The following is a 25,782-nucleotide window of genomic DNA, read 5'->3' as shown; positions in this document are numbered from 1 at the left end:
GGCACAAATTGAGCAGCCATACAGAGGTACTGTTTAGACAACGTCACTGAAAATAACAACTTATTTAGGGGGTCTTTTTAGAAGTAAGATAATGCTTATCTATGCGGAATATAAGAGATTTTTTCCCTAGAGAAAAGCAGACCGTCTACTGAAGAAACACACAAGGACTCAGGCATAGCAATGCTTAGGTTAGGTTAGGTTGCTGGGGTTTGGGATCATGTTTGATCCCTCACTCGGACGCCTTGGGCCCATTGCAATACCCCTGTAATGCAATGTACTTGTCTTGAAATCAAGACAAGAAATCAAGACAAGATCAAGACAAGATCAAGACAAGATCAAGACAAGTTCAAGACAAGATCAAGACAATATCAAGACAATATCAAGACAAGAGCAAGACAAGATCAAGACAAGATCAAGACAAGATCAAGACAAGATCAAGACAAGATCAAGACAAGATCAAGACAAGATCAAGACAAGATCAAGACAAGATCAAGACAAGATCAAAACAAGATCAAGACAAGATCAAAACAAGATCAAGACAAGATCAAGACAAGATCAAGACAAGATCAAGACAAGATCAAGACAAGTTCAAGACAAGATCAAGACAAGATCAAGACAAGATCAAGACAATATCAAGACAAGATCAAGACAAGATCAAGACAAGATCAAGACAAGATCAAGACAAGATCAAGACAAGATCAGGACAAGATCAAGGCAAGATCAAGACAAGATCAAGAAGTTGTCAAGAAAATGACGACCCCTAAGAGTGGGTACAGACATAGAAAGAGAACAAAATCAATATGTCTTACAGGTTACTGTCTTTCCGGCATAGGAGTGCCTCTTAATATTGCGAAAAAAAACGAGATTTATCTGATCAAAGTTCCATTTCAAGATCAATTTATAGTTAATAGTGTTTACTAGATCGATCGACTTAATTAACTTTGATCATGCGATATCTATCGCAATTTTTTCGAAAAAAAAACGTCACATCTATCGCATCACAAATTCCAACATTATCATCTCTCCAAAAATAGTAAGTCGTACTCAAAATCGAGTATCATCGAGTTATTGCCAATCTTATCAGTTTCATTGAGACTTTTCGTATAAATTGAAAGACTACGATGAATGGGTACTCAAAAGCAATAGCCGGGCATCATCGCGAAAAATTTCTCTCGTTTCAGTACCAGTGCGTTGGTGGAAACAACTTAGCAGAGTTTTTCAAACATGCTTCGTCAAGCTTGGGTTGTCGGTCTGTTGCTGCTGTTCGCCATCAGCTGGACTCAGGAAGAAGAGGCTTCTGGAATGGATCAGAGCACTTTGATACTAACCCACGTGGTAAGAATTTAAATTTTGAAGATTTTACTTGGAAATCTTTTGGATAGGTATATCATTTTTCGTTGCATTTAGATACTGAAGTTAAACATCCTAAATTACAATTTTTTACACGATCAGTAGTTATTCAAGCGTGAAATATCCATTCGCCTGCGAGATTGTGCCACAAGAATTCCTGCATTGATTTGCTTCAGAAAAGTTCTTCAAGCCTATAGAATTTTAGTGCTAAAGGTTTTTCACTATCTGAAAATATTAGATTATCCTCCTTTTTTAAATTTAAATACGGTTTACATCTTAACATGGTTTTAAATCTACAATAAATAAGGGCTAGAGTTATCCAGAAGATACTATATATAAAAAGTACACACATACATACTGCCATTACTCACTGACCACTGACGAGTATTCGACACACATCAGAAAATCACGCAAGTCGTTTTCTTTCATGAGCTTATCTGTGACTGAAAAGCCCGATACGTGATGTTATCTGCCTACCGCACTCCGGACATTCAAAAATCTCATTGCTTTCTTGCCTCTTTACTTTTTGTTTGTCGCTGTTAACTGAGTTTACAATTCTTCTCCATTGAGCTCAATTTTGAGCTGCTTCTTCCCACTCATTCTGCATGTTAATACCCTTTAAATTTTCGTGGAAAATGTTCTTGTACCTTTTCAGTTGTCCACCCGGGTTCCTCTTATCATCTACAAGTTCACCGTAAAGCAGAGATTGTATGCGGTTTTCTTGCATTCTGCATACGTGACCAGCCAATCTCTTTCTATCAAGCGGGATTTTGTAAATATGACTTTAAAACTCTTAGCTTTTTCAAGAACCGATACATTTGAGACATGGTGGAACCACCGGATGTTTAAGAGTTCTCTAAGGTGTCTCTGTTGCAACTTGTTTAATGCGTTCATGTGTCGGTGGTACGGAACCCAGGTTTCGCTTCCATATAACATAGTGGGGATTATAATTGCTCGGTACCATAGACTCGGTACACTGCAAGTTTCGTTTTTGTAATCAAGTCATGATTGGATAAAACCCTGTCTTTTAATTTCCATATAAAAAGTAGCAACAAAATAAAGACTGATACATTTTTATTTGTTGCATGATTTGATGTGTTGGTATAATATTCTTTAAGACTAATTTCTTTTGATTTTCGTTAGTTTTTCCAATGATTTTCTAAACTCACATGGTATCTGTTTTTATTTTATTTTTTACTTAATTATTAAGTATGTCTTCTGACTCCTTCAGTTCATATTAAAAAAATATTTACGGATTCTTAGACTTTTTACTTTAAGTAAAGAATTGCGACCTTTATCTCTTGTGATCCTCACCTGATCTCTAAATTAGATTCTCTAGTTGTCACTTGTAACCTATTCAAAAATCTAATAATTTGACGACTCAACCTTCCTTGCACCTCTTCACCACTGATTTAACATTCTATAGTAAAATATGTATATTTATAAAGAATTACACATTTGCCTGGCTGTCACACTGAAATATATAGAATGTGTTTTTCCGTTTAACAAAATCTGCACATACTAACGTCGTCAGTCAATCCATCAGCTTTGTTGCAATGTTCTGTTATTAGGTATGTACTCTGTCTTAAATTTTTGCGATTCTACTATGAACTATTTCACCTGCTTCTGTCAATTTTTCCACAATTCTAGAGATGATGCCACTTACTGTTTTGTGACCATTTTTGTAATTGCTTTTACCACCACAGAAAGATTTCGGACTCGTGAATGGCATTGATAAACCTTATATGGTCATTTTATCTGCCTTTTCGTTATTTTTGTAACGATGTACTTAAACAGCCGTTAAACGGTAGCCTACTAAAATGCCGTTAATAGATATTGTGACGTCGTTCATGTCGGCGGAAAGTAATGCCTAGCCTTAAGCTTTTTGCAAGAGCACCTGTGGGTCAGTGGCTGAGGCTATCGCTTCGTAAGCGGATGGTCTGTGGTTCAAATCTCACGCCGACCAAGACTTTTTTTTTATTTTTTTTGCTTATAGCGTGATCTTATTGCATTGGTTTCACACTTTTTGGTTGGATTGGTTTAGTTATTTGGCGGGTTGGTTAGCGTGGTTATTTGGAGGGTGTTAATTCATTGGTTAGTTGGTTATTTGGTGGGGTTGGTTGATTTTTACTAATTTATATTTGTTTTTTATATTTTTTATCAGTGTCGAGGTTAGTTGCGTTGGTTAAGTTGGTTATTTGGTGGGGTGGATAGCGTTGGTTAGTCCTTATAAAATTCCTATATTTTATAAAGCCGTCAAGTGCGTCACATCAACGACGTCATACCTATTAACGGTATTTTAGTAAGCTACCCTTCAACGGCAGTTTAAGTACAGCCTTTTTGTAATACTTATAACGATGTACTTAAACAGCCGTTAAATGGTAGCCTACTAAAATGCCGTTAATAGATATTGTGACGTCGTTCATACCGGCGGAAAGTAAGGCCTGCCTATAAGCATTTTGCAAGAGGACCTGTGGCTCCGTGCTTGAGGCTATCGCTTCGTGAGCGAATGGTCCGTGGTTCAAATCTCACGCCGACCAAGACTTTTTTATATTTTTTTTGCTTATAGCGTGATCTTATTGCATTGGTTTCACTCTTTTTGGTTGGACTGGTTTAGTTATTTGGCGGGTTGGTTAGCGTGGTTATTTGGAGGGTGTTAATTCATTGGTTAGTTGGTTATTTGGTGGGGTTGGTTGGTTTTTACTAATTTATATTTTTTTTATATTTTTTTATTAGTGTCGAGGTTAGTTGCATTGGTTAAGTTGGTTATTTGGTGGGGTGGTTGCGTCCTTATAAAATTCCTATATTTCATAAAGCCCGTCAAGTGCGTCACATCAACGACGTCATACCTATTAACGGCATTTTAGTAAGCTACCGTTTAACGGCAGTTTAAGTACAGCCCACTTATATTCGATAAATGGTGGCAATGAGTCTACAAAATTTTTACATGTATTCACTACTAGAAAACCCACTGACACCAAGATAGCGTGTAATAGCACACAGAGCTTTATAAAAGGAGCATAAATCCAAATATATACACTTAATCAACATGCTACCAACACTAAAAACACTTTTTTGTATTTAATTGCGATATTATATATTATTTTCTCTACGATGGTAAATATATTTTCTAAGTAATCATTCTCATTTTTAGTTTATAAATAAAAATTAAAATAAGTATTTTTTGGTATATTAGTATTGGTATATTGGTATGATATACCAATATACCAATATCTATTAGTATAATAATATGTTTATGTATTTGGTATATTGGTAATATAGCATTTTTCTTTTAGATTTTCCGTCACGGTAACCGAACACCGGATATAGAACATGAACTTTACCCTAAAGATCCATATCTAAACGAACTTTACCATCCATACGGAAATGGGCAGCTGACTAAGGTAAGACCTTTGTCTATATGCATAAGACATACTGCGCCTTCCAATTTTCACAGACTGAACACCAAAATACATTTTGCAACAACCATATTATAATTTAAACATTATCTCTATCGTTACTAATTAATTCCAGGTTGGAAAACACAAGGAGTATGGTGTAGGTAAAGCACTCAGAGCGCGATACGATTCCTTCCTTGGCGACCACTATTACCCTCAAATCATCGACGCCCACACCACAGATTACAACAGAACTAAAATGTCCCTGCAACTGGTTCTAGCCGGACTATTCCCACCCAGGGAAGAGGATATTTTTGAGGATGGAATCATTTGGCAACCTGTACCGTTTAACTATCTGCCCAAAGACAGAGACAAAGTGTTGCTTGGAGTGTTGTGTCCTAATTACTTGAGGATGTATGAAGAGGTGACACAGTAAGTATTGAAAGAATATGAGTATACGTATATAAGGTATAGATCAAGCTCTAGATCAGGTTGTTGGCTTTTGGAGATTTTTGGATCATAATCATCATCAGTTCCAGCTTAATCAACAATTTCCAGTTATTGCGTAGCCCCCCCCCCCTAACATATTTAGATAATCCCCCCTTAATGGGATCATTGCTGTCTATTGTTGGCTATACAGGTCCAAGATAACCCCGCTGATTTCCTAATATTATGACTTATGACCCCCTCTTAGGTTTGGTCTTCTAGGTAGATCTTCACCTTACCGTAGATTAAAAACCTTATCGTTTTTAAAATATTTTCAATTTTATGAAATTACAGTAAAAAATTTAATGCTTCATTTCTCCAAGGGTATCGAAGTTTTTAATACTAAATATTTACTAAAGTTTATTTATTGATCAGATATTATGTTGCAATAATAAACAATATACTATCTTATACAGAGAGTCTAAAAATTTATATTAAATAATTACTAGGTTTAAACAGCAATACCTTGTTTAATTTAAATGGAACACCCTATATATTTTACGAGAATCAGATGCACAATTTAATTGTCCATCAAATTATATTATACCATTTTTTACCTATCTCTTCAAGTTTTCGTAGAAAATGCATTTTCTTATAATTTAGACTTCATTTATCACTATACCCACGGAATATTGACATTTTAGATTATTTTTAAAGATGTAAGAAATTTTGAAAGAATATAGATACTAATATTGTCGATATATTTCGCTTATTTCATTAAAAAATAAAAAAAAAACTGTTTAAATATTTTTTTTAAAGAGGACCAATTAATATAATCTCATTATTCAAATTACATTAATTGACTGTTTACGTTGATTAATAATAATTACTCCAAATACTAAAAAAATGAATTTTGTGTGTGTATTAGACAGTGTGGTAAAAAGTAACCCCTTATAAATTTTATTTAATTTCTTGACGAATGCTTATTTATAACAACAGAGGCGTTAATCTTCATAACTTATTATTGTATTGATTTCTGAATCAAATGCACATTTATTTAGAATAATTTATTAATTAAAACAATTAAGTATGTAATAACTAATTTTTGGGCGGAAATAATAGTGTTATATTAATATAGTATACTCTTTTACAAAGATTTAAATAGTCTTCTTTTTTTAAACAAATAGGCTTACAATATTATAATTTTTACCACCTGTACATTTTGTATTTATTTTGCTTTAAAAAAATCTAAAGCGTCAATATTTCATGGGTATAGTGATAAATGAGGTCTAAATTATAAGAAAATGCATTTTCTACGAAAACTTCAAGAGATAGGTAAAAAATGGTATAATACAATTTCATAGACAATTAAATTGTGCATCTGATTCAGGTAAAATATACAGGATGTTTCTATTTAAATTAAACAAGTTATTGCCGTTCAAAACTAGTAATTATATAATATAAATTTTTGGACACTCTGTATAAGGTAGTATAATTTTTATTATTGCAACACAATACCTGATCAATAAATAAACTTCAGTAAATATTTAGTATTAAGAAATTCGATAACCAAGGAGAAATGAAGCCTTAAATTTTTTACTGCAATTTCACAAAATTGAAAATATTTCAAAAACGGTAAGGTTTAAATGTGACAAATCTTAATCCAATTTACCTTTATTTCAATCGTAGAATCTAAAAATAAAATAATATACAGGGGGTATTTAAAAAAATACAAAATATTTTTTACTTATTTAGGACACTCTATTTTGTAAAATTATTTTTAAATTATAGCTCTAATAGTCCTTCAACGAATCCAAAACTTACAATTTGTAAAAATCTGATCGTTTGGCTCCAATACTCCGTGTCGTATGTGGTGAACAACCCTGTATATCCAGGTATCTCTATCGACAAGTATCCAGGTTTCGTATGCATAGTTCATAATTAGTAGTACAGCTTGCATGGTCAAAGATACCTAAGATTCTTGCAGGAATTATATTCCTGGAAATTTCTTCTTCTTCTAATGTAAATCCGTTAATGGATGTTTGCCATGATATTTCCCATTACTTCTCTATTTCAAGACAACCAAGACATTTTTTTCTTCCGTTGCCTCTCCCAGCTTCGATCTTGTCTTCGATCAACAGATGCAAGAATTGATATTTTGGGTTTCACTTTTCTTCTTGATCAATTCAAACAGTTCACGTTGTTTGTTAACACGTCTTAGAATTTTTTCATTTGTTACTCTAGCCGTCTAAAATGTCTTCAGGATTCTGCGATACTTGTTAATACGTATGGTAATGGTAGTTGCCTTCAATATCCAACCTACCAGACTATAAAGGAACAGCGACCATACGTAGCACTTAACGAAACTTAATCGAAGAGAGGTTTAAGTTAAAAAATCGAAAAAGACTCTTTGAAACCTCAAGAATGCCTGTCGAGCTAGTTCAATGCGATATTTAATTTCTTTGTCTGATGTCCATATTACCCGAAATTACTCCACTTAAAACTTAGAAAGTTAATAGTTGAGATCACCAAAATCTTAAATTTGGCTCCACATTTTAAAAAATTCAATTTTCTTTCTAGATCAGAAGAGATTCAGAACAAGTTTGCTCAATACACCGACGTATTCCAGTACGTCTCCGAACATACCGGTCTTAAAGTAACCAGGTTCTTCGACTTCTACAACTTGTACTTCGGCCTGTCCACCGAACAGGAATACGGTTTCACCCTGCCGGACTGGACAAAAACCGTCTGGCCCAAAACCGTAACCGATCTGGCTATCCAAGACTACTTCGTGTCCATGACAACCAAAGAAATGAGACAGATGGCCACGGGGTACTTCCTGGATAAGATCATTGAAGACACGAAAAGGAAGATAATCAGCAGTGAATGGCCTGGAAAGAAGATGTACTTGTACTCGGCTCACGAGAACAACATCGCTGAATTGCTGATCAGTTTGAACGTGTTCGATAAGTGGCACGTGCCGAATTACGGGTCATGGGTGGCGTTGGAGATACATTTTGTTAATAACATCTATGGCGTAAAGGTATTAATATATTCATTTCATACCGTAATTTTAGTGATTCGAAATGAAATTTTGTTTAATTACAGGTTACTAAAAGTGTTACATATTTTAATCAGTTATCACTGGAATATTTAAAAAAAACACGCACGCCATTGACTGTTTTCTTTTGATATCAAAATTGTACCGTTTAATGCCAATTAAAAGTTATCTCTTGATATTTTGTCGAATTCGGCCTCCTTGATGAGATAAACGCAATTTGATTAATCACAATTAATAAAATTAAAATAAAAATAAAGTTAATAAATTATATTTTATCTTATATTTTAATTTATTATTAAATATTATTACTATTAGTTATTATTACTATTAGTCCAACGTACAGCAATTTTAATGGTATTAAAGATAATTACAAAAAACCTAATTTTAGAAAGTTTTAACATCCTGCAACTCTAAAACTATGCACTTCCATACCCATGTTAATAGGAACTTTATTTCATATTTTTTGATGAGGAATCAATGAGTACTTATTTAAAACTTTCGCAAGTTAATGATATTAAATTTTTTTAAAGGGTGCTAGTCATAGACTTGGTGCTAGTAGACTTGGATCAAGGCAAATTAATAAAATTGCGTTTATCTTTTCAAGGAGGCCAAAATCAATAAAATATTAAGAGACAACTTTTAATCGGCATTAAACTGCTTACACTATTTCGCTGACAAGAGAAAAAAACACTTAGTGGAGTATTAGCCTTTTTTAAAAAAAATATTCCAGTGATAACCCATATGCACGTCCCTGGTGAATATGTCAACACTTTTTGAGCTTTAAAATATGTCGCATTTATAGTAACTTTTACCCTCAAAATTTTATTCGAAACGCTAAAAGTCCTTGAAACAAAATTATAATAAATCGAAAAAATATTAAGACTTTCACACCCTGTAGCTACGAAACAAAGCAGAATCGGACCTATGTTGATATGAAAAATAAATCTTATTTTTGAGTGAGGAATCTCCCCACGAGAGATGGTACATATTTTTTAAACACCCGGTATAAAATGAAAAAGGACACTTTTCTAACTACTCTAAAGGTGCGTATTCACTTGCAACAAAACACTCCGAACAAACCAAACGCGCCGCGCACTCCAAAAAATCTGCAACAAAACATTTTCCGGGAGCGCTCTGTACGACCTGCAACAAAACATTTTGCGCGGAGCGCTCCGCCTGTTTGCTGTCCAAGCCACTAAAGGTATTTTTTATATTTCTTTTTGTAAATGGCTTCACTTTTACGTGGATTACAAGGCTTAATATTTCCTGCATTTTAATGGAAACGTACTCGAACGTGTGCCGAATTCGTGCGAAAGACGTTTTTTTTTTGACAAAAAAAAACTGAAATGAATTGTCAACAACAGTCAATTTATAATACAATACTAACCTGGCAACACCAGCAACGTTAATACAAATATACACGAAGATTAATAAATGCAACATTTGTGTCGTTTTAAAGTGGGACAAAATACATTAAATTCAGTAAGAAATAAAATCATCTATGTACCACGGGAATTATAAAGTGTTAATAACCTCGAGCAATTATTGTCTTTCGCGTGGTAAATACCACAAGGTGTCTCACCAATCCGGGTTTTTCTGGATGCACAATCGTGTATATTATGCAAAATTTCCATATGCTTAATTTAAACCACAATGAATACAGGGTTGTTCACCACATACGACACGGAGTATTGTAGCTAAACTATTAGATTTTTACAAATTGTAAGTTTTGGGTTCGTTGAAGGACTATTAGAGCTACAATTTAAAAATATTTTTACAAGATACGTTTAGTAAAAAATATTATAGTTGTATTTTTTTAAATGGAACACCCTGTATATTATTCTATTTTTGGATTCTACAATTGAAATAAAGGTAAATTTGATTAAAGTTTATAACACTTAAACCTTACCGTTTTTGAAATATTTTCAATTTTATGAAATTGCAGTAAAAATTTTAAGGCTTCATTTCTCCAAGGGTTTCAAAGTTTTTAAGACTAAATATTTACTGAAGATTATTTATTGATCAGATATTACGTAGCAATAATAAAATTTTTACTACCTTATACAGAGTGTCCAAAAATTTATTTTATATAATTACTAGTTTTAAACGACAATAACTTGTTTAATTTAAATGGAACATCCTGTATATTTTAGGAAAATTAGATGTACAATTTAATTGTCTATCAAATTATATTTTACCATTTTTTACCTATCTCTTTAAGTTTTCGTAGAAAATGCATTTTCTTATAATTTAGACCTCATTTATCACGATACCTATGGAATATTGACATCCGACATTTTTTTAAAGCGACATACATATGTACAAAACATACAGGTGGTAAATATTGCAAGCCTATTGGTATACAAAAAAGCTATTTAAATCTTTGTAAAACAGTATACCAATTAAATATACCACCATTATTTTCGACCAAAAATTAGTTACATACTTTTAAATTATTTTAGTTAATAAAGTATTCTAAATAAATCTGGATTTGGCTCAGAAATCAATATAATAATAAGTTTTGAAAATGAACGTCTCTGTTTTTATAAATTAGCATTCGTCAAAAAATGAAATAAAATTTATAAGGTGTTACTTTTTACTACAGTGTCTAATATACACACAAAATTCAGTTTTTCAGTTTTGGAGCAATTATTATTAATCAACGATCATATTAATTGATCCTCTTTAACAAAAAATATTTACAATCACAACAGTTTTTTTATTTTATTTTTTAATGAAATAAGCGAATTATATCGACAATATTAGTGTTTGTACTCTTTGAAAATTTGTTACATCTTTAAAAATAATCTAAGATGTCAATATTCCATAGGTATAGTGATTAATGAGGTCTAAATTATAAGAAAATACATTTTCTACGAAAACTTGAAGAGATGGGTAAAAAATGGTATAATACAATTTGATAGACAATTAAATTATGCATATGATTCACGTAAAATATATTTATTCCATTTCCATTTTGTTCCATTTAAATTAAACAAGTTATTGCCGTTTAAAGCTAGTAATTATTTAATATAATTTTGTGGACACTCTGTATAAAGTAGTAGAATTCTAATTATTGCAACACAATATCTGATCAATAAATAATCTTTAGTAAATATTTAGTTTTAAAAACTTTGATACCCTTGAAGAAATGAAGCCTTAAAATGTTTACTGCAATTTCATAAAATTGAAAATATTTCAAAACCGGTAAGGTTTAAGTATGATAAACCTTAATCAAATTCATCTTTATTTTAATCGTAGAATCTAAAAATAGAATAATATACGGGGTGTTCCATTTAAAAAAATACAACTATAATATTTTTTACTTATTTGGGACACTCTGTATCTTGTAAAAATATTTATAAATTGTAGCTCTAATAGTCCTTCAATGAACCCAAGACTTACAATTTGTAAAAATCTAATCGTTTAGCTACAATACTCCGTGTCGTATGTAGTGAACAACCCTGTATATGTAATAACCCTCGAGGTTTTTTTTCGGATGCAACAAGTTAAATTACCACAGATCCAAATTTTCAACTAAATATATACAATTTTGAGGCTGTCTAGTCAGTATAGTATAGTCAGTCAGTAAAGTCGACTTTTACTTATATTGGCTTATTTTCAGTAACTACCGTGCAATCAAAAACGTTTATGATCCAGAAGGCTTGGACTTTGACAGATAAAATGTCTAATTTACAAAAATTGTTTTTCTGTCATCATACAAAGCGCCTGGTTTAATTATAAAATTTTAAAAAACTGTTCAAACCGTTGCTTCAGTTATCTATTATTACTTTTAGAAATAATTATTTATATTTCTTATTTCAGGTTTTCTATGAAAATCATACAGGAAATGGCCCACAGTTACTGTCGATACCAGAATGTGGAAGTTTCTGTCCTCTGGATAAATTCATTGGTCTTACAAGTGAATTCATACCGCCAGAAGATCTATGCGGCATTGAATGAAGAACAAAATACCTAGTTTACACAAATAATTGGAGAATCAAGTGAATGCAATAGCAATTGTCGGTGAAAAGCCAACTTGTTGAATCTCTTTTATATTTATTTTTGTATATTATCAAAAAAAATAAATCGAAATAAAATGATTTTAAGATGCGATTATTTAATCACCTACAGTACGTCTGTCCGTTCTGTAGCTACGGGGTATCCGTGAGAGGGGTAACGATATTCTCTCTATGTTTTTCGTAAAAAAATAGACGACGCGTCCCATCAATAAAAATTCAACAAATTTGCAAGTAGCCAATAAAATGAGTGGGCGGAGCGATTTGCGGTGACGCACTCGTCAAATCGACGTATAAAATATATTGCTGTTTATTTAAATGTTTTTTGTCCGCATTCCTTTCATAGACACAGATCCAGCAGATGTACTGTACTTAGTTAAAAACCAATCCATCCAAACTAAAATTGAAATGTGAGATTAATCATACATTGAAAAGATATATAGTACGTGTGCTGGATCTGTGTCTATGAAAGGAATGCGGACAAAAAACATTTAAATAAACATATTTTATACGTCGACCTGACGAGTACGTCACCGCAAATCGCTCCGCCCACTCATTTTATTGGCTACTTGCAAATTTGTCGAATTTTTATTGATGGGACGCGTCGTCTAATTTTTTACGAAAAACATCGAGAGAATATCGTTTCCCCTCTCACGGATATCCCGTAGCTACAGAACGGACAGACGTACTGTAAAAGCACTTGTTGTATGCTTTTATACAAAACATTAAATTACGATAGAAATTTTGAATGTATAATAATTACTTTAATATAAAACATATTAGTAAATATTGACAATACGACATAAGTGCTGTCTACAGCTTAGATGTCTATTTATTGTTAAAAATTAATTTTTTAAGTAAATTATCACTAAATCCACTAACTCAAAAAGATAACTTTTTTAGTATTTTTTTTTATCTGATTAGATATAAATAAGTACTAAAGGCATGAAAGTCAAAAAGGTAACAAAAAGGCAGATGAAATAGCCAAACAAGGCTCATAAATGCCATTCATAGGCTCAGAACCCTTCTACGGCAATAGCCACAAAACAGAAATTTGTTAAGGTGCGTCCAAACCTTACGAGACGAGAGCGAGGCAAAAGCGAGACAACAGCGAGACAAGAGCAAGAGGAGAGCGAGACATCTTCTATCCATTTTTGCGGCAAGCTTGCCACAAGACAAACGAGTTGGATTATAGTAATAGGAACCCAAACACATATTAAATTGTAATTGAATATAACAAACAATGACCAAATAATAACGGATACAGTAGTAAATGTTTGTATCTCTAACATGGTATTTGGTTCGTTGTATATTAATCCCTTTTGGTTGTTTTCCTCTATAAACTTTCATTTATTTCGAGACACGACGTTTTTTACAAAATACCTTTTTTAACGTTTTTTCAGAAAAAAAAAATGTTACATAGAAAAATTATATAGAAGCATATTTTAAAATTACTGTATAGTATAAAGGGTGCCTACTTCAAAAAAGTGTTGGGGATATAACATACAGGGTGTCCCACTTAAGATGGATACAAGCCAATATCTTGGTTGTCTGTTGAGCGATCTTTTTCATTTATAGCAGGAAGCTGTATGACTATAAGACGTACATTTTGCCCAGGGTAAGAAATTCTATACCTCATAGACGTACGTTTTAATGGGGTTTGATATTTTTCGAGTCAATAGTAAACTACCCTTAGGACAGTATTTATTTCAAATCTGATAAATTATATTGAATCCTCCTTACCCAAGATACTTAAGTTCTAATTTTGATAAATATTGATACAGGGAGTGTTATTAAAATAAGACATTTTTATTGGTGGCGAACTTTTAAAAATTAATTTTTAAAATTAATTTTTAAAATTAATTTTTAAAATTAATTTTTAAAATTAAGTTTGCCACTTTAATTTTTAAAGTGGCGAACTTTTAAAAATTCTGTATTTCGAAGGGGATTATAACAAAATATCAAGTGTGCTATATTTTTGGAAAGGTAATTTTAATTTTTTTTCAGTTAATTAAAAATATACAGGGTGTCCCATATAAAAAATCAAATTTTCTGTTGATAATTCTTAAATTATTAATTTTAAAAAAATTATACTTAAACCATTAAATTCTAGGCAAAAAAGTGCTTTGGAAATGTTTTCATAAAAATACAAAATTTTCCATAGCAAAAAAGTTACAGCGACTTGTTAAAAATGAATATTTTTGAAAAACACCCCGTAACTCCAAAACGGTAACAGATATCGTTGTGCGGTTTTCACCATCATGTTTTTGACAAAAATTGAACTCCAGACACCGATATTAGTTTTTGTCTATCTCCTATAGAAAAGGGTGTTTCCATTTAAAAGCGTCGAATTTGACCCACCCTGTACACCAGTGCGGTTTGTGTGAGTGTGTGAGTGTGCGTGTCTTGCACTAAACTAGTAGTGGTGTACACTGGTGTACACGGTTGCGAGTTGTTGAGTGCTGAGCCCCGTTTAATATTTTACTTCTTCTTTATACATTTCCCTCACTATTTCTTTTTTTTCATATTGGTACCACGGCTAAGGGTATTGCGGCGGATATTATGTCATTATCCTACTGATTTACTTTATTTACGTATTTTATTTTAACAATTACTTTTATTACAGATTTCCATATATATCTACGTGTTTATCGAAATAAATAATGCAAATTACAAAATTGATTACGTATAATATTAAACAAAAATTCGCAAATGTTACGTCATAGTATTGGAAAATAATTGATGCGAATTACACAAATCAAAATACCCATGCTTGTCAAGTTTCCATAATTTAATTCAGAGAAAAAATGTCGGACACAACGTCACAATTCAGATTTTTATAAGGAAATAACCAACTACTACAGCTGAAATGATTAATTGGTAGTATTTAGGAGTATTCCCCGATATCTAAAAATAAAACGTAAATTACAGTAGTAGAGTGTGGTCTGAAAACCTGATTTAATTGAATAATTATGAATAATTAATAAAATATATGTTATTATTTTTCTGATGATAATTTTACGTCACGAAATACAGCTGTAATATTATAAGTTTTTGGAAATTTTGAATTGGAAGAGATCTCCATCAAAATACAATTTAATGAATATCAGTAAAGATATACTGAGTGTTATATCTAGAAACTGAAATATAGAAACTGAAATTCTTGGTGTATTTAGATATGTGATACCATATTATGAAAGAGGATAGTTGTATTTTCCCTCGGTGTGAATGGCCATATATAGGATTAGGATATACTAGATTAACTAAACTGCCCGTTAAATTAAATACCACAGCGATTTTTTACTCATTTTCAACGAGTTGTAACTTTGAAAAAAATGGACCAATTTAGTTAATTTTTTTTTTGGCAAAATTGCAGCAACACAAAAATTACAAAAATTACATTCCTTTTTTTTTGACACCCTGTATATCATAGAAAACTAAATCTCATACAAAATTTCGAAAAATCAGATCAATCTACGAAAAACGATCTTTAATATGCTAAAAAAATCAACAAAATCGGTCCATTTTTTTCAAAGTTACAACTCGTTGAAAATGAGTAAAAAAATCGCTGTTGTATTTAATTTGACGGGCAGTTTAGTTGATATTTTCCTCAAAGTAAAGTTTGAATTTTCTTCAACACAAAGTAAAATAAATTTTCCTGGCATATTCAACATTTTGATTTGCAATTTATTTCCTAGATCCAAAACTGTAGATAGAACCATCCCATTACACACTGAAAATGTTTTCTAGATGATCTGCATACATTTTTATGGTACATAATCCCATAACGCCTTAAGCTGTATTCAGAATCTCGCAATAGTGGAATAAATTAGTGTTTTTAATTAGCGTAGAAGTTTGTTCCATTAATTTCAATGTAAGAATCCAGAAGTCAAAATTAGTGCTAGTATTTTCAATTAGTATAAAAAGTTAACTTTTGCAGTGGCAAAAGTTAACTTTTTATACTAATTATTATTAATACTATTATATATTAATACTATTATATATTAATACTATTCACTATAATTAGTGAATTATACTTATAATTTGCGATTAATGTCATTTTGGCCGTTAATTATCATCCGTCAAGAGAAATTCTGCCACCGGCATTTAAAAGGCGGCAAGTGAATTGTCTTTCAATTTTGAGATTTTTGGATTTTTAGACTAATGTGACCCTACTCTATCTAAATATCCAAAAATATTTTTGAAAAATATTTTTTTTATACCATTTTTGAAATTTTGATTGCTAAGAATAGCTCTCGGCTGTATCTCGGAAAGTATTAGCCGTAGGGCCTACGGAAAAAAATAGTTATAACTAATGAGGCTAGGAGAAATTGCTGGAAACTATTTTCAAGTTTGTAAACCGGCCGCTAGGGGGCGCAACTGCTATGGAAAATAAGAAAATAGAATTTTTACAGAATTTTGCCTAGATAATGCCCTGATATGTATGTATGTATGTATGTATGTATGGGTACTATAAATAATAGCTTCATAATCTTCAGTAAATTTTGGATTTTTTTTGTTAGAACCATTTTCCCTTATCTGCTAAAATAAAGTGGTGGGGGAAGGTTAGATCTATCTTTGTTTAAATACTAATAACTCCGGACTGGATGATCACAATCCAACAAACTAGGGCTCGTTTAAAAGAGCGTTTCTTACTCTATATTATACCATAAAAATAATAATAATAAGGTTTTGAACGCAGACGCTAGCGGGCGCTTTCTTACAATTTAACAAACATAGCTCGTTTTTTCAAAAAAATTAAATACGATAGTATATGTAATTTTAGCTGATAAGTAAGTAAGTAAAGAGTAGAAGAGGCCATATAACCAGAGGACCTCGATATGAATTTCTCCGACTCATCCTTAACGGAAAAATCGAGGGAAAGAAGTGGATTGGGCGCACGAGGCTTTCGTGGTTGAGGAACTTGCGGCAATGGACAGGCTTGAGTGCGGATAAACTACTCCATGTAGCGCAAGATCGAGGGCGATACAGAGAAGACTACACTTGAAGAAGAAGAAAAAAGTGTAGAAAAAGCTTAAAAATTTAGCGAAAACCGCATCTTGATATCTTTTTTCAAACCGAAGATATTAGCAAAATTATAATAAATATCAAAAAATAAGCCCTTAATTACTTTATTTTTACAACACGGTATCAGTAGCCCTCTTGATTATGCCCAATCTAACAAAAACATAAGATAGAAACATTTAGTTTATTTTAAAATCGACGATATGCCAGGATACCATAATACCAGATGCATTAATATCTAATAATTAAGATATTAATAAGAGTGAACAAGAAACGATGCCTCAGTGAAGTCATGGTAGGCTTTGGAAAAGAGTTGCTTTTGACATAATAGTATAAACGTCAAATTTTTATTAGATCAACATTTTGATAGTCTTAGCAGCGTTTTTTATCTTTTAATTGCTTTTTTAAAATGACTTTATTATTTGAAGTAGTTGAGGTTGTTGGCATTTTGAAAAAAAAATCAAAAGATAAAAAACGCTACTAAGACTATCAAAATGTTGATCTAATATCAGTTTGACGTTTATACTATTACGTCAAAAGCAACTTTTTTCCAAAGCCTACCATGACTTCACTGAATCATCGTTTATTGTTCACTGTTATTAATATCTTAATTATTAGATATTAATACATCTGGTATTATGGTATTCTGGTATTTCGTCGATTTTAAAATAAACTAACTGTTTCTATCTTATTTTTTTGTTAGAATGGGCATAATCAAGAGGGATACCGATACCGTGTTGTAAAAATAAGGTAATTAAGGGCTTATTTTTTGGTATTTATTATAATTTTGCTAATATCTTGGGTTTGAAAAATGATATCGAGATGCAGTTTTCGCTGACTTTTTAAGCTTTTTCTACTCTTTACTATCAGCTAAAATTACATATACTATCGTATTTAATTTTTTGAAAAAACGCGCAATGTTTGTTAAATTGTAAGAAAGCGCCCCCTAGCGTCTACGTTCAAAACCTTGTTATTATTATTATTATGGTATAATATAGAGTAAAAAGCGCTCTTTTAAACGAGACCTCGTTTGTTGGATTCTGATCATCCAGTCCGGAGTTATTAACATTTAAATAAAGACAGATCTTCCCCCACCACTTTATTTTAGCAGATAGGGGAAAATGGTTCCTGCAAAAAAAAATCCAAAATTTACTGAAGATTATGAAGCTATTATTTATAGTACCCATTATCTAGGCAAAATTCTGTAAAAATTCTATTTTCTTATTTTCCATAGCGGCCGGTTTACAAACTTGAAAATAATTTAACAGCCGAGAGCTATTCTTAGTGGGACACCCGGTACAATGATTTGCCAAATAGTAAATTTTACCATAAGGGACAAGCGACTTAATTGGTGCTAAAGAAGCCTTAAATGCATATTTTTAAATGTAGCTATATCACCTTAAATAATTATTTAAGTAGTATTTTTAGCTAATAGGAATATAAAAACCCATTACAACATTATCACAGTTTCGGCAGAATGGCATCATTAAATCAAACCAAACATATCCAAATTAATTAAATTGAATTGTTTAAGTGATATTTTCAAAAGCCAATAACTCGGAAACGGTTACTTTGAGGTACATTGTGTGTATTTCAATTTTTGCTTAGAATTGAAGGAAGAATTGAAATATGTAATAATATACAGGGGATTATATTTAAAAAATGAAACTTTGATGTGCCACGACTTTATGAACGACCCTGTATACTTAAAATTATTACTCGGTAATAGATATTTAAAAATCGTATAACTTTTGTATTTAACTTTTTGCGGTACCTCCTATATTTTACCTAATAATCGACCGCTCCCATACATAAAAGCGACCCTGTATATTTTTGAGAAGCTCATAGCAAGACGGATCATATGATTTATAAATACACAGGGTGTTCCATTTGAGAAAACATAACTTTAGTTCATATTTTCAAAAATATTTTCTTATACTACGCCACTGTATTCTACGTATAAAGTTCTATAATAATCAGTTTTCATCTTCTCGATATCATCCACAATAACGGAGATACGGGACGAGATACCAAATTGCAAAATTTTCTTAAAGACCCTATAGTTCAGAAATAAAAAGGGCTATGAAAATTTTGTTGCCAGCATCTTTCGTTTGACAAAAAAGTGGTACAGGTTTGTGCAAACCGCATCCTCCTATCTTTACTAATAACGGAGATAGGTACCGTATGATTTCAACTAAAATGGGATACCCTGTACATATTAGTTATGAATACAATGTATGTAAAAAGATTATTAATATTTATGTTTGTATTTCAACAACATTATTTTTATATGCTTTTTAAAATATTAAAATTTGTTTACATACCTATTAGTACAATAAGATATTATTTTATTTAAACTTTTTGAACCTAAAAGAACAATCCCACAAACAATTCATAAATATAATAATTAATATTAATTATTTAAGATTATAATAACAATACGTTATTTTTATTAAATCAATTATAATAATATATTACGATTTATGGGAATACCTAACACACTCTTTCCTTCCGTTGCTTCCACTGACGTCTGAAAATATTCTAGGTATTCACGGAAAACTGTATCAAACCGCAGAAAATCATTTTAATATAAAAGCCGAAGGTCTATAACATACCCAGTATATCAATCAATACCTTTGAACTAGAGACTTAACACTATAGTTTAGGTTTAGTTTGTTAGCTTTTTTTTTATTTTCATTTATATAGATAGTGTAAAAGAAAATACCTACAATAAGTAAAATGTTTGCTAAAAGTAATTTTAAAATGTTTGTTTTGTTGGGTGTTTTTAATGTGATTCTACAAATATCGGCGATGCCAGAATATCATTTTCATAATCATGATCATAGTTATGGTCATCATCATCATGATTTTCACAATCATGATTCTACAGGAGAAGATACGTTGGTGTTAAGTCACGTGGTAAGTTTATTTGAAATTATTAATCTTGTTTTTAAAAAGTTATATGGGTTTATCAAAATGTAGAGATATACTACTTGAAAAGTAGTTTACAGTGTATTTTCTAGTGCCCCTCTGTATGTCTATTATTTTTGTAGATTTTTATTTTAGCTAGTTTTCTTGTTTTTCCTTTTTTTGTACTCTCGGTATTTTGTTACTTTATTCGATAGAAAATGACATGAATAGAATGACATATCATATGGCAACTTTTGACATTTTCGTATAACATGGTTTATTTGAAATTATAACTTGCGGTTCGTAACGAAAATTTAACTCGAAATACCAAGTGTATGGTATCAAATTATTAGTAAAAAATGCGTTTTCCAAATATGCTAATGAGCCACCCTCGTTCCATTTGAAAAAATTGAGATATGATTAAAAATACGATTTGGGCATTTTTTAACCGGCCAGAACAAGACACTAAAAACTTTAAACTATCAAACCTATTTTTCCAAGATTCCTTGATTAAAAATTAGTATTTTTAACTCTAGATTGAAGATTACAGTTGGGAGTTGGAATCTTTGGTGATACACAGCAAAATAAAACACTAAATCACCACTATACACCAAAACACTTTTACTTTTACATTGGACGCGCGTTTCGCTAACCATGTTAGCATCATCAGCAGATTATCTGACTCTTGATCATTTGCTGATGATGCTAACATGGTTAGCGAAACGCGCGTCTAGTGTAAAAGTAAAAGTGTTTTAGTGTATTGTGGTGGTTTAGTGTTCTATCTAGATTGAAATTTAAAATGCAATCTTGTTTCGAAATGTCAAAAGTTGACATATGATATGTTATTCTATTCAGAGTGTCATTTTCTGTCGAATAAAGTAAAAAATTACGAGGGTGCCATTTAAGAATCATAAGTTGTAGTCATTTTTTTTCCAGTGGCCTAAAAAATTGAATACGCCAATCAATTCTAATTTATGTCATATATTAACATACCAAATCTCGTTTTTTATCTGAAAAAATAAAAAAATTATTGGGAGTGAGCCATTTTTGAGACGCACCCGATATCTATACAAATGGAGTTATAAAACATATAAATGAAAACGCAAAATATTCATTATTTTCAAAATTGTTATGTAAAAAATATTCCGAATTGATGACATATGACCGCAATCTTTATTTTTCGATCATATTGTAGTTTCTGAGATCCCAATGATGAGACTCGAATTTGGGACACCCTGTACAGTCAAGTTAGTGAAAATAATTGTCAATAACTAACGATATACAATATTGTATGTCCTTCTTGTTTTTTCTTGTTCTAAAATTTTGTAATTGTCTCGGGAAAATTATGAGATTTTTTATTTGAATTATTTTTTTTTTATTTTGTTTATTGAATGTTTAACTTATACCTGCATATTTTTTTTAGTTATTTCGCCATGGAGATAGGACTCCAGACAGTTTCCAAGAGCTATATCCAAACGATCCATATTTGAACGAAACCTACTATCCATATGGATTAGGACAACTAACAAACGTAAGTAAAATCTATTGACAAAAACATCTTCTTTTGCATATCTATATCTATACATAAATATTATCTAATTTTAAAAAAATTGGAATAATAGAAAATCTATTTAATTCAAGATATACAGGGTGTCCCAGAAATAAGTGCAAATATTTTAAGGGGTTGCAGATCTCGATAAAAGAAACATATTTTCTCTTTATCGTTTTTCAAATAAATCCAAAATAACGGAGATATTTTACTTTAAAAATTTCCCAAAAAAATGATTTTTTGCTAACATTTTGAGAACCACTGGATCTTTTCTGGATTTTCTTTTACTACCTATGTTGTCATATTATCAAGAAATTATGTTTTTTAACTAAAAACTAAAAAAAAATTCAAAAATTCCGAATTTTCAATTTTTTTTTCGAGAAAAAACCTCATAGGCGTGTTTCTGTGGTTGAACTATACTAACAGTTAAAATACTTGCACTTATTTCTGGGACACCCTGTATAAAGTATAAATTCTATTATTTAAAATTAATCGCTTTTGATTTCTGTCTAATTCTGAGTTATTTGTTTACTATAGTATTAAATATACAGGGTGACCCAGTCTACCCAATCTACACTCCATATGGCTCCCTGTTAGATTTTTACTCCTTTATTTTGATAAAATATGCTGGCGATTGTAACGCACATCACCATATATCTACCAAAAATATTTTGATAGATATACAGGATGATTCAAATTTATTTTTACACAAAAGTTTCATTCAGAACCTCGAAATTAGTGGTTTCAATTAGCGTACAAGTGTGTTCCTCTAATTTCAATCTAAGCATTCAGAACGGTAAAATTAGTGGTAGTAATGTTCAATTAGTAAAAAAAGTTTACAAAAATTTTAACTTTTTTGACTAATTATACTTCAAAATTTGAGAGTAATGTCATTTTGAATAGCATCAGTCAACCAAATCTTTGATTATTTTGTGCTATCAGTCAAGAGAAATTGTGGTATGTATAAACAAATAACTAAAAAGTTTATTGTTTTATAAACTAATTATTAGACTTATCTGTGGATACAACAGAAACAGACTACCGCAAGCTGTTGCTGGGATATTCCATTAATCTTAATTGTATATTTCTGCTCTATGGCTATCATAATATACAGACAGGGATGAAAAGGCAATTTATATTTCTTTTATTTTTAGGCTGGAAGAGTGAAAGAATACAACATCGGAGTATCCCTTCGTACCAGATACAGTTCCTTCCTCTCCGACGTCTTCCTTACAGGAGAAGTCGAAGCTACAACCACCGATTACAACAGAACCAAAGCCTCCCTGCTTTTGGTACTTGCAGGACTATATCCACCACCACCAGAGCAAACGTGGGACCAGCAACTTCCCTGGCAACCCATACCCTACAACTATGTTTCGAGAAGTCAAGACACTCTAATGATGGGAGTAACCTGTCCAAATTACTTGACTTTGTACGAGCAGTACTCCAACACACTACCCATGAGAAATTTGTTCAAGAAATACAGAAAAGTTTTCAGTTACATCTCGCAGCACAGTGGCTTGAACGTTACCCGTTTCCAGGATGTTTATAACCTCTATTTTGGATTATCTACCGAACAAGAAAATAATCTAGAACTGCCTGCATGGACTAAAAAAGTCTGGCCTCAACAAATTATTGATATAGCATCAAGGGAATACCGCGTGTCTATGGGTACAGATGATTTGAAGAGAATTGCTGCTGGGTATCTTTTAAAGAAGATTATTGATGATACAACGAAGAAAATCAATGGGATTGAGGATAGTAAAAAGATTTACTTGTACTCGGCTCACGAGAACAATGTTGCTGAGTTGCTGATAATTTTAGATGTTTTTGAGAGGCACATTCCCAAGTATGGAGCTCACGTGATGGTAGAGGTTCACAAAATCGAAGGAGTTTATGGATTTAAGGTAATTTTTTAAAGTTCTAGTATAGTTCTTCTTGAGTGAGTCTGAAAATATAAATAGTTGTAGAGGTGCGACGATCAAAATATACCACCCCTATAAATATGTGCACTTATTTAAAATTCACCCTGTATATTTTTAGCTCAATGGCTTGTCATTAAATGCCCATTCCCTTCTATTCCGGATCAGGGTTGCCACAAGCTACACAATTGTGTATTTTGCTACACATTTGCTTCCGTGACTGCACAGCTACACCACAATGGCCTGTGCTACACATTTTGAGAATTTACATATTTATTATAAAAAATAATACCAGAACAGTAAATCAGCTGATAAAAGCTGTTTTTTTTTGCTTTTAAGTTATCTAAGTTACATTAAAAGAGGCCGCAAGTGAACTTTAAATTTTGAACTGACAAATATCATTTTCGGTCATCTATTGGTCGAGTCAAAAACGGTAAATAGACAGGATTACTTAATTAATTAAAACTTAAATTCAGAGGCCAAATTTCACAGTAGTTCGGTCCACTCGTTGGCATACGTGAATAATATTCAATTCCTATTTCACTTTTCCTCCCATATCAGCAAAGACTGCAGTTTCTATGGACAAATTTGGCCGATTAAACAGTCCTGAATTGTTTACAGTTTTTAAACAGACTTTTTTAACCGGTCTAATTTTTCCATAAAATCGTTAGTTTCGCGACATCAATTTTGACGTCGTTGCAATATTTGCTGGCATGAGAGGAAATGAAATGGGAAATGAATATATTGGCGTATACAAACGAGTGGAAGTGAGACTATTACCGAGACTCGTAATTATGCTTTAAAATTTGGCGATTTTACGTCTTATTCTTGGTCTTATTGGATAGTTTTCAATTATTGGTCATGGATTGCTACACAATGCTACACATTTGTGTGGTAAAGTTCTGCACAATCAAAATTTTTCTTGTGGCAACCCTGTTCCGGATATACTAATGTCAGATTCTATACCGAGTGGTTTTTGAAATACAATCACTTTTAGACGAAATTTTCTGCATATTTAAAGCTGTTCCAAAATTATAAAATACCATATTATTTATATTTTTTAATTAGAAATATTTTATAATACTATTCTTCTCAAAACTAGATGTACATACTAAAAGACACCATATTTCATGATATATATACAGGGTGAGTCTACAGGGTCCGGCAATAGTGCGTTGGGCATCTGTAGCTCCTAGAATAAAAAAACTTGAGAATTTTGTTTATATGCAAACCTAAAGTATGTACCAGGATGTATTTCAGGAAAATATTTTAACTTCTATAGGGTGGCTCAAAAAAGTATGAGTGGACCTGGATGATTTTTTTAAATGGAATACCCTGTATATTATTGCATTTTTGGCTTCCTTTCAGATCGCTTTACATAACCCTAAGATATGAATAAATATATTTCGATAGTTTCAGAGATATTAATAATTATTAATAATTTTTTTAGGTTTATACAATAATATACAGGGGGATGTTCAATTTTAAAAAAATCATCCAAGTCCACTATCACACTTTCTTGAGCCACCCTATAAAACTTAAAATATTTTCCTGAAATACATCCTGATACATACTTTAGGTTTGCACTTAAACAAAATTCTCAATTTTTTTATTCTGTTCCTAGAATAAAAGTCCCTGTATTTCATAGCATTTGCATAGCATAAACGAACGTATATACCTATAATGAAAAAGCTGTGGTTATATGACATGATATTTTTTAGTTTTTGAAATGACAAAAAGATATTCTTTAAAATATTAATTTTGTGTCCATTTCTGTTTCAGATATTTTACCAAAATTACGATTTCGATGAACCTGTACTTTTGAAAATACCATCCTGTGAAGAGTTCTGTCCATTCGAAGAATTTCTTCGACTTTTCACTAAATATCTTCCAAGAAATGATCTCTGTGGGAATTAATATATTTCCCAAAAATTATTATGTTCCTATGCTTATCTCAGAGCTCATAGAAACTCATACTCATGCTTTTCATGTCATTTCGTTCTCAAAAATAGTGATATATACAATTTAACATTAATACCATTATTTGTAAATATTAATTTATTTATTTTTGTACAGTAGATTTAACTATTTATTGCTTTACTTTTGATTATAATATATTTAT

The 25,782-nt window shown here is 31.5% G+C and overlaps 2 protein-coding genes across 2 annotated transcripts in view; both read left to right on the top strand.

Annotated features, from left to right (window-relative positions):
- LOC115888124 overlaps window positions 1-12,340 on the top strand; it is a 41,190-nt gene extending 28,850 nt beyond the window's left edge. Inside the window, exons 7-11 of the mRNA XM_030907709.1 lie at window positions 1,213-1,335; window positions 4,647-4,754; window positions 4,885-5,180; window positions 7,755-8,217; window positions 12,061-12,340. Of these exons, the coding sequence (XP_030763569.1) occupies window positions 1,213-1,335; window positions 4,647-4,754; window positions 4,885-5,180; window positions 7,755-8,217; window positions 12,061-12,198 (1,128 nt within the window). The 3' untranslated portion in view covers window positions 12,199-12,340. The remainder of the gene's footprint in view (window positions 1-1,212; window positions 1,336-4,646; window positions 4,755-4,884; window positions 5,181-7,754; window positions 8,218-12,060) is intronic.
- Window positions 12,341-19,897: 7,557 nt separating this feature from the next.
- On the top strand, window positions 19,898-25,747 carry LOC115888166 (venom acid phosphatase Acph-1-like). Its single transcript, XM_030907772.1, has 4 exons — window positions 19,898-20,198; window positions 21,613-21,720; window positions 22,893-23,645; window positions 25,443-25,747. Exons 1-4 carry the CDS (start codon window positions 20,019-20,021, stop codon window positions 25,575-25,577), a joined length of 1,176 nt encoding a protein of 391 aa, XP_030763632.1. The 5' UTR covers window positions 19,898-20,018; the 3' UTR covers window positions 25,578-25,747.
- The last annotated feature ends 35 nt before the right edge of the window (window positions 25,748-25,782 follow it).

This window comes from Sitophilus oryzae, unplaced genomic scaffold, assembly GCF_002938485.1.
Source record: "Sitophilus oryzae breed Bouriz unplaced genomic scaffold, Soryzae_2.0 scaffold_684_pilon_pilon, whole genome shotgun sequence".
NCBI lineage: Eukaryota > Metazoa > Arthropoda > Insecta > Coleoptera > Curculionidae > Sitophilus > Sitophilus oryzae.
The sequence above is the reverse complement of the archived record's forward strand: the minus strand, read 5'-3'. Positions and strand labels throughout refer to the sequence as shown.